The 11178-nt window shown below is 34.5% G+C and overlaps 2 protein-coding genes across 2 annotated transcripts in view; both read right to left on the bottom strand.

The window, feature by feature from the left end:
- LOC107622832 (DNA gyrase subunit A, chloroplastic/mitochondrial) overlaps positions 1-240 on the bottom strand; it is a 19252-nt gene extending 19012 nt beyond the window's left edge. Inside the window, exon 1 of the mRNA XM_016324875.2 lies at positions 197-240. The gene's annotated coding sequence lies outside the window, so the exon portion shown is untranslated. The remainder of the gene's footprint in view (positions 1-196) is intronic.
- On the bottom strand, positions 1-367 carry LOC107623908 (the record flags this gene model as incomplete). Its single annotated transcript, XM_016326308.2, is given in 1 exon segment — positions 1-367. A coding segment is annotated over 1 exon segment (277 nt), but the record flags the coding sequence as incomplete, so codon positions are not given.

The raw sequence follows: 11178 nt of genomic DNA, 5'->3' as shown, positions 1-11178 counted from the left end.
GTGTGTCACCGTTTTGGAGGCGTGACCTGAGGTCTCGGGGAGACGATGCGGCGGTTGTGTTTGTAACAGCGGAAATGGAAGAGGAGACATCGGCGGCGTAGGATTTGGGAATACAGGGAGTATTATTGGGTGTGGTGACGGTGAGGGTTTTGAGGGGTTTGGGTTTGAATGCGGAACAAGAAGGGATGAGGATTGAATGAGGCTTTGGGTTTGGGAGAAGAGAAGAGAGGAATGCGGTGGTTGTTGGTGTGAGCTTCATGCTGCCACTGCTCTCCATTTGGTTTCACCCCTCTCTTGTCTTCTTCACTCCCACTTTTTTCTTTCTTATCATGCACCTCTTTTATTGTGCCAAAATCCTGCAGGCCATAAAGTTAATAAACTAATGAATTAGAGTTAAAGTATATACACATATAAATTCCTTAAAAATTTTAGAGAAAATGACAAATAGGTTTCTGACCTTTTGTTTTGCAGACATTTTTGTTCCTGACCATTGAAAAATATTTTTAAGTCTCTGATCTTTACAAAATTTGGACGGATCAGTCCCTCCGTCCAAATGCCTCCGTCAGGGACTGATTCGTCCAAATGTCTTTGTCAGGCACTGATCCGTTCAAGTTTTGTGAAGATCAGAGACTTAAAAGTATTTTCCAATAGTCAGAGACGAAAATGTCCGTGGGGGCAAAACGTCAGGGACCTATTTGTCCTTTTCTCAAAATTTTATATCGGTTAATGTTCGAATTAATTTCTAAAACATTGATTATTTTTTAAATTCGTTTTTGAAAAATGTTATCAATTAAATTAGTTCCTAAGATAGGATAAACTATTAAAATAATATCTCAAAAATTTTAATACTAACAAAAATATCTTAAAAGACGCAAAAGATAAAATAATTTTTGAAAAATTTTAAAATTTGACAAAACATCCAAATATAAAAATATGACGTCATAATGAACGAAAAATACTTATCTGTTCATCAAAAAAGCTTTAGTGATGGCGACAAAAAGTTCTATGGTGTTTTTTTCATTTTCTTTCAATCCAAAACCTTTTTTATAATCGTTCATTCATCATTAACCATGAGAGCTTCAATGGCTTCCCTCCTTTTCTTCCAATTCAAATCTCTTTTTGTATCTTTGCAAGGGAGTCTTGTTCCATAAAATCCATGATTGTTTGCTCCTTTAAGAGAAGATCTTCTATGAGATCGGTGAACTCTTGTTGTTGTGGTTGGTGAAAGTGACAGTGGTGTCATTGTTGTTGTTCTTCTTCTTGTAGATGTAGCGAGAGTTTTGTGGTTGAAGAAGATAAACTCGTGACGTGTGAGTGAGACTTGAAGGAATAATTCAAGAAAAGAGTTGTTGAAGGTAATGCTGTATCATCTCTTTCATATAGAATGAGCTCGAATGAAAGCAGAGAAAGGCGAAGATGCGATAGATGAGCTTCTGAGGAAGCTTGCTCCATATTTTACTGTTCATCCATGGTGTGTTACTGAAGGTGCTTGTTGTTGCAGCGGTAGTGGTGGTGCCATTGGTGATGGCCAAGGTGTAAAAGAAAGGGTGGGGATGGTGATGAAAACCTTCCATGATTGTTTGATAAAGAAGGTAACTAATAAGGAAAAAAGTAAAGGATGTGATTTAGAAAGTATCTAATTACAAAATTAAAAATAGTATAGAGACTAAATTAAATAGGAAAAAATATAAGGATCTAATTGAAAATTCGGTAAAATTATAGGGATCAACATAATAATCTATTTTCTATTTATAATATAATAGTTAAGCATTACACGAGACTTGAACAGTGTTCCCACAAAAAAACCAAACTCTAAAGCTTCGGAGGTGATGACATGTCGCCCGACATGAATAGTGTTTCCTCCATTATGATGAAAACGCAAACCCATTGCAATGCGTCGGCTTATGCATAAAGAAGCCTCCAAAAATTGGCCGCCAACAGTGTTAGCATCCAAAAAAAAATGTTGCCCTTTCAGCAGGGCTGGTCACCAAAGTAACATCCCAATAGACGAGGTAGCTGTAGCTACAGTGTTTCCTCCGAAAGAAGTGCAGAGGTGACGGCTTCGTTGGTCAGAGGTCCTGGCAAAATTGAATTCCAGATGCAAGTAGCATATCTTCCCACCCATGTGTAAGGACCTGCGGTTAATAAAGGATTGAATTTGGAACATCCCACTTTGACGCTCACCAGTGCTCTTTAAAAATTCCAGTTTTTTGGCCCATTTCATTTATTGATAAAGAAACAACTCTATATAAATATTAGAATGGTACATGTTACATGAAAAAATAAATCTATTGCTAATTGTGCCTGGTAGAAGTTTTGCTTGAAACAGTTTTAGGGTGCAAAGAATGGCGGCAAAAACAGACTTGATCAAAAACATCAATCCAACCAAGCTTGCTTGGTCGTTGGTCATGGGTGTTGTCCGATTGTATGAGTTTTTTAGCCAGTGAAACTAGAATGAGGTGTTTAGCTTGGAGATGGTTTTGCAAGATGAGCAAGTATTCGATGAGTGATTGTTATATGTTGCATCTTCTTCTTTAATACCTTTCTAACAAGTTTTGGTTTCTTGGGTTTCAAAATATTTTGCAGGATGATAGAATTCATGTAACAATATGTAAGCCTATGTTGGATTTGTTCAGGGAGAGAATAAAAGTGAAGGATTACCATGTGTTCATAACATGCAGCGGAAGAAAAGAAAGTAATCCTAAAGATTTTTTTGTGCTTAAACTTTATTCCAATAATAATATATAGATCAAATCTAAATACCTGTGTACGCTAGTAAAAATCGCTTTCTCCTTCGATGGTACGAAGGCGCTATGCGCATCCGATCCACACCGAGACCAACCTTTGCTGTCAACTCCTTGACCAATTGACATCTGATCTAAATTGAGAAACCTCTTGCAACTCTTTGCATGCCATAAAATTCTTCTTCAAGAATCAGGCTCACATACGTTTATATGTGTAGAGGTAAAGGAATAAAACTTTTGTTATTCTCTCTTTTTTCTTCTACTTTTGGCATACATATATATAGTATGAGATTTGTTACTGATTTTAAATTTGATTCTCAATTCAAATTTAAATCATATCTTGAAATTCCAAATATGAATCTTTCAAATTCATGAATCATATCATAACTCAATTTGAAACAGAATCAGTTAGGATCTCATCCAAATTTAGAAATAGAATAATTAATTATTCTCAAATCTCATTTAATATTCTCAATTATCATATTATTATTAAATTCTTGGTGCTAGCAAAGAATATAATAATACTCCATTTTGAATTAATATAATTATTTATTTGTTCAAATCAAAATAATAATTAAATAATTCTATAGCAAAGATTAGAACACTCGTTAGTGTGTGACCCCATAAATTCAATACTAAGTAGGTAGTAAATTAGTCATACTAAATTTACTAATCAAGGTTTGCGTCTAGCAACACTCCTAAACGACCCGATAATATGAAGTAATATATTTTTACTAAGAATCTCAAAAGAACAAAGTATAATTCCTTCCATCTTTCCAGCTCTTGGTTAACTCTTAGAGTATGGTTTAATTGTCAAACTCTAACTTGTTACCATTATTATAATGATCTGTGAATGACTTAAGAAACTCATTTCTTCATTCATTCAATTTCCTTGACCAATGTTTTATTTATCTCAGTCACTATAATCATAGAGCTCAAACTCTTTACCGAGAGTTGACGGATTCCTTATTGACTAATCATTTATTCTACAAGTATTTAAATCATACCCAATGTCCATTCAACTAGCACCTTAGGGAATTAGGTGTCCGGAATCAAAGTATAATAAATACATTGTTAATTACTATGACAGTCGCAAGTCAAAGGAAACTATTACCATGTTCATCTAGAGAATATCCTATTGACAAATATGCGGTAATTATAACCATTAGAAATTCTCAAATTGAGTATGTTCAATGGTCATATCTCTATATGCACTATCTATATATATAATTTAATAAAAGAGATCTATTAATCTTCATCCAATGAAGACGATTATATATATATTGATCTTTCCGGATTATTAATGTCCTTTTTTTAATAATCCGATGACTAAGAACAACTTAGATTAAATTATAAAAGATTTATCTCTCAATATTATGATCACTATCAAAATGATAAATTCTTAAATTTAATCAAGGATATTATTATATTAATATTTTAATATAATAACAATATCAAATTATTTGACACATGATCGATTGGATTGTGGTCATACTATTTATTCCCAACAAAAAGAGCATGTCGTGTATAGTATGCGAAATTTTATTACGTAAATGAATAATGGGAAGGTAAGAAAAATTGCTCATAAGAACAAGCTTAACTTCTATACAAAGATAGAGGTGGAAGTCCTTCCTATTAAGACTTTCGCTTTTAACCCATTCAAATTTTGCCCATTTGTTGAACTTGAGGCAAATGCTCCAATGGATGAAAATATGTTGTTTGGTATGTTACATCGACATACTTCTTATTTTGTTAAGATATGATCTTAAGTTTTATTACAGGTTTAGATTTAAATGGCCTTATTGTGACATGCAAATTATATAGGAGAGGTTGTTGGAAAGGAAGAGGCTATGGGGATGATTACATGCACAGGTAAAGAAAGCAAGTGTATTGCACTACAGTTGGAAGACCTAGAATAATATTTACTATTTTCTCTCTACTTTCAATTGTACATTTTGTTTTTATTTTGTAGTCATTTAAAAAACTCTTTAAACAAATTCCCTAGACACAATAGTGTAGAGTCAATTAAATATACTTCAAATTAGGTTTTAGATTTTTTATTGTGGTTTCGTTGTTTAATTTAAACTTGAACCCTCCACAATTAGTCTAGCTGAATTTAGCAACATGGTGCCTCAATCAATTACTAATGCAACTTAATTTAAATACATTGGAATGAAATGAAGAATTCACACTTCTGTCAAATTGTATCTTATTTCGGTTACTTCATTTATGGCATTCTAATTACACAGATAATTATCTATATATCCTATAATCAGGTTTTTAAAATTTTATCTCATAATGTGTTGTCATTTCTAAGAAGTCCCTTCACATATTTATTATGGAAGTCTAACGCTATTAAAGTAATGGAGGGTTTGCCTGTTTATGTTAGAGGAACCAAATAGCAAGGAAAAATCGAAATGAAAAACACACTACCCTCTTTGCAAAGTAGAACTCATTAGAAAGTAAACAAATCAAGCAGAGGGATAGAATAAAGAATACACACACTTAAGCCTGATTTGTTAGTCATGTCACCATTAATGGTAAATCTTCACCGAGATTATCTTTGATTATATTCATAGCTAGAATTAAAACTTCTCTTTATTGTATCAAGATATGTCTTGGAAATGCTGAGATTTCATCTTCTTACATTTGCAAACAATAAACCTCCACTTACTCTCCATGCATATTTCCATCATCACTTCGAGATCAGTGAGCATAAAATAAAAGATGTCAACAGTGTATGAAAAGTACATTAATTGCTAAAAATGGAACATGTCAAAATACCATTTACTGAATGAGCATTAGAAGATCTTTAAAGGATTCCTTGCCTCACTCAAATTGGCTTCACAAACTCTGACTCCACTGATAATAGCAGAGCTGAAAGTTGTTCTCACTATTTACTGTGATATATAGTTTATTTTACAACCTCTAATATTACCTAAAAAAGACACATCAATATCTGTATACTTGAATTTAAAGAAAATTGAATTGGGTAAATACATCTAAAAAATTCAACCATGTCACTAAAGCTATACTCCTCTATAAATGAAGACCAGTCCTCACAGCAGAGGAACACATCTCATACTTAGCTAAAACTTCTATTCCAAACTCTCATATCTTTCCACTCCCATAAATCTAATTTGTACAATCCCTATATTTCAAAGAGGATGAGTGATATTCCTCCAGTTTCTCTTCCCCTACCAGAACTCCCTAATGAGGTTCTCTTAGGCATATTCCACCTTGCTGATGCTTCAACCATCTTAAATGCCTGCTGCACATCTCACTACTGGAGAGCGAAGCTTAACAGCTATGAATTCGTGTCAATCATTGCTGAAAGGTGAAAACATCATGGCTGCTCACTGATGTTGCATTTTTTATATCCATCCTCTCTGCTGAAGTCATTTGATTAGGTCATAAGGATGGATTCTTCAAGTGGTTACACTATTTCATTTCATTTTTCTTTTTTGTTGACATATGAAGGTTGGTTCCAAATTATTAGCGTTGAAGATGGCATCTTTTGCATACGATACTCCTCTATGGGAAGGAAGTCTTACCTGCTAGCTTGGAACCCTATTAGCAGAAGGTCCAAAATTATTCAAGATCCTGTTTGTGTTTTTAAACCTGACATGGTATATCTATATGCATTTATGTACTATCCGTACACTCTTGATTATGCCATTATGCATGTCTTCAAGCATAGTTCGGAAAGTACTACATGCACACTAGCCATCTATACAAGCTTTACAAGAGATTGGCATGTGGTAATGACATGTCCACCATATGTGCAAACTATAGATGCAACCTATGTTACACTTGATGGGTGTATTTATTGGGTAACATACTCACATAAGGATGTTGAAAGAACAAAACCTTATATTGTATGCTTCTCTATATTATCTAACACTTTTCAGCAGATTTTTGTTCTTGAACAAGCTCTGGCTCATTGCTACATGCTCATTATTTTCAACCAAAAGCTTTGTCTTGCTGCATCTGATCACGACGAGAAAGTGTTTCACATTTCTATTTGGCATGTTCATGTTATCGAGGAAGACCCAACATGGACTAGGTTGTTCATGTATAATGGCATTGGTTCTCTCTTTACTCCTACTATGTTTGTTGATGAAGATATAATAGAAATCAAGGAAACACATTTTGAAACCGAGGGTGCATATGAATCACACTTTTCACACTTTCATATCTGCTGATATACTCCCATGAACGACACAAGGAGAACTCTTCGTTGGGTAGAATATGAAGATCAAGTAAGGCTTAGGTTACTGCATGTGTACTATGAGACAATATACCCAGTGTGAAGTCGATCTCAGAGATTGCATTCAGTTTCAGCAAGGTTATAAGAAGCCAGATGTTAAGATACCTCAAAGTTACCTCTGTTGTTTGTAATGACCTTAGTTTTAGGCCTAAGCATGGTGCATGTCTCATATTAGTCTTTAGTTTATGTCGTTAATGATTAATCAAATGGTCTAGGCATCCTTATTAGTAGTACAAGGTATATATTAAAGCTAATTATGCAGTGGCATGTTAATGCATCTTTCCTACGGCACATCTACTACAATATCATGTAATTTTATACAGAGGGATAGGTGTTGTATCTGAGTTTTATTTTAATTTACTTGTATAAGATTTATTATTATTAATAATTATGTGATTATCATTACTTGGTGATCTTTGATATAAGATTTTTAATGAATTGAAAACAAAATTTTCTGGCATTTTCTTAAAGATTGAAACGCGATATCGAGCTAAAGGCTCAATATTAAATAGTTAATATGTAAAATAGGTTAGTAACGCCTTACTTTTAGTACGATCATAACGTACTAGAAATTGGGTCGTTACACTTGACGCCATGGACGCGTGGCCGCAAACGATGCGGCGATTGGAGCTCGTAGTGAGGAGATATGGTGATTTGAAGTGGAACCAAGGGTTTGAGTTCTTCTTCCCTTGCTCTCCCTCCCAAGAATGTGTTTCCTTTGATTATGGGATGAAATGAGCTGAAGCTCATTGGGTTAATGGAGTGTAGGTTGGGCCTTGGGCACAATACGGGCCCGGTTTGCCCGCTTCGGTCCGTTCTGCCTAATCTCGGGCCAAATTTTTTAAAATTAGTATAAAAATTCTTATTTTAATTAGCTCTACCTCATTAAACTATAAAATTCATATTTCTAATTTCTTTTATTAAAATTTAATTTATTGATTAATTAGTCGCTAATTTTATGGGATTTACAGGATGGCTATGAAACTATGCATAGAAGCCTGATAAAGCTATTTTGCACAGTATGATTTCACTTGTCATTTGATGTCAATTAATCACAATTACAATTTCATCAAGTCTTCTTTATCACACACAAATATGAAAATAAATATCCAGAAGTTAGTGGATTAAAATAAGAAATAAAATACTCAACCAGGCCACATAAGGCACACAAAGATGCCATTTATCTCATGGGGTGCGACATTAATGGATCTTGAATTGTGTTCCAATAGTAGGTGCTCCCACTTAGGTCTCTTTATGCTTTTCTTCTACATTTGTTACCGACATCATGCATATCTTTAAGTCAGCTTAGAAAATGGAAAGTGTATTTGCAAACTCTGATTCGACTTCCATTTTTTTTCCAGAGGATGTTATCCTCTACATCTTCTGCAAAGCTAATACTTCATCAATTTGTAGATGCAGGGCATTGAACATATTTTGGTGTTTTGATTTGAAGGAATATAAGTTTCTATCGCAACATCACCGAAATTTTCCTCCTTTTGAACAAACGCTGATATTGCATATTTTGTTCCCGCAATGGAGAACAACTAATAATGCAATTGTCATGGTTAATACTTCAACTGGTGCACCAACAACATTGTGCCTCCTAGCAGAGCTAACAAAGTGTAATGATTTTAATCTTGTGGGTTCTTGCTTTGGAAACCTTTGCCTAACATTCATTATTGGCTGCCGCAAGAACATTTGCTCATCTGGAACATCCTCAAAAGCAGTGTCCGCCAATTACCATAATCACGCTCTTTTAAAGTACCCACATGCATCTCAATTTTTGCTTTTTTGTACTATCCCTCCAGCACACAGTACTGCATGGTGCATGTGTTCAAACAGAATTTTGAAGACAAAAAAAATTGGTATACTCTCTGGAACAGGCAATTCCAACACTGGGAACCAAAAAGAGTTTCCAATGGTGATATCACGAAGTTGGGCCCTGACTATGTTTCACAGAATGGGTTTGTTTTTTGGATTAATTTTGGTGGCCTCAATTTAGGAAATCCATAATCTGTAGTAGTATTCTTCATAAGTAGTTATCTATGGCGTTGTGTTTGAATTCCTAGAAAGGCAAAATCATATTGCAATGCACTGGTTCTGCGGAAGGATAAGCCTTGCTACATGTCGTACACAACCAATAATGATCACTATAGCATATCGATTTGGTTTATTGAAATGAAACAAGAAACTTGCTTTCAATTGTTCCCACTTTATGAGTTTGAAAGCTTTAGACTATATGAGCAACCAAAACTCTTTTTGGATGAAGACATTATAACTCTAACATAGGAACAAAGGCAAGCGGAAATGGCTGCGAATGAAATTGTGCTCTCAAGATGCTCATGGGGTCCATATCAGCGATGACATGTGCTTTCTCAAAGCTGGCCAACGGATATCCAAGTAAAGGGTCTCCTCCTCTACATTCCAGGGTTGTTCTCGGTTTAACTTGAAAAATGGGCTGCAACCTGTTGAGAAAGAAACCTTCTATCTCAAGTGTACTCTGCATTTTTCGTTACAAATTATCATGTGTGTACAATAAAACGGTGTAATTATTTGGTATGATATAGTAGCTTACATGCATTTAGTATTAGTTTTCATGCTGCTAAAACTTTGTTGCATCCCCAATTGATTTACAAAAAGGTCCCAAGTATATCTACACATGAAGGTAAGCATAAGCCATTCCAAACCAAGGTTACACTGAACTTTAAATCATAGTCCTTAAAAGAAAATTTCTTTGTCGCATGACTTAAGCATAATATAGAGGATAAGAATCAATTGCAAGCATAGTTAACTTCTAAAGTCTGTAGAGGGATAATCTAATTAAACATACAAAATATTACACTCCATCTTGGACCTTGCATTTTCTACAGTGCAAAGTCATGTCATTTTAAATTTTCACTCAGCATCTATTAAATTATACATGCCAAGAGCTGCACTAAAAGAATGGATTGTCTTCAGTCTCAGCATTGTACTCAAAGACATATGCCACTACTTCTCTGTAGCAGTGAAAAATGCGGCCAGGTGCCAATTAAGTACAACTAGCATCATAAACCATTCATTTTCCTATGTTTCTCCCTAAGAAGCGACACATGTGGACTCCTCATCGAAGCAACCAAACCATGGGGTCACGCCTGAACTTCATCTGAAGCGCAACGTCAAGATTCCAATTGCATTTCCATTCTTAAATGTAAAATAGCATAAATCTCACTAATTCTTAATAAACACCAAACAATTATACTCAATTGCTTTCGAACCATTTTTTCCTGAGCATTCAGACCTCCAGCATTACAACACTAACATGAGAGAGAGACAAAGCAAAATCTTCCCAATGTCAAAGAAGCCAGGCGGAACAGATTTGAAAAGCTAGCCAAAAAAAAAAAAGAGAGAAAGCTAATAGATTCCCGCCACAAAGGTGCTTCTGAAGTATATGTTTAGATTGGATGACACAATTTCATTGTTGCTTATATGCTCTGTTTGTACATTACCAAACTTTATCTCATATGTGCTAACACATTGCAGAAAACAATGAAGTAGCACATGACCTTTTGCAAAAGCAACATCTATCCCCAATGCATCAATCTTGTGAGTGTGTAGCTCAACAATGCCAACATAGAACCCCCTTGAAGCAGTTGCCGTTACCTTTGCTACAAGATATGTCATGTTCATGGTTTATATATGCAGGAAAAATAATTAACGAAAAACAATAACTAATGTTGTCTTCAGCTACACCGTACAAATCTTTCAATTGTTTATTATTTTTTCAGATAAATCTTCTAATTATGTTGTAAAGTTAACCTTCTTGCTTTAACTATTGGCTACCTCAACTAATTAGAGAAGCCTATCATGTTATTGTCACAAAATGACATCTTCGAGTTACGACCACTCCATCGTGTTATTCTTAATTGTATTTGTTAACTAATGAAGGTTATCCAAAACATGCATATTTCAGACTCCAACTATAACTTGATCGATCCAATTTCTCTAAACCCATCAATCAGTGCCACCTTCATAAATAAGCTGACATCACTTGTCAATATTATGTGATTATCTATAGGCAAGACGAAAACATGCAATCAATAAAAAATGTATTTTTTCTCTAACAGAAAAAATGTTGTTAATAAAGTACACGATGATATTCAATGCTAAGAAGAATGTGTTATTGAG

Source organism: Arachis ipaensis, chromosome B10, assembly GCF_000816755.2.
Source record: "Arachis ipaensis cultivar K30076 chromosome B10, Araip1.1, whole genome shotgun sequence".
In the NCBI taxonomy this organism is placed as follows: Eukaryota; Viridiplantae; Streptophyta; class Magnoliopsida; order Fabales; family Fabaceae; genus Arachis; species Arachis ipaensis.
This window is presented reverse-complemented; position numbering and strand designations above follow the sequence as displayed.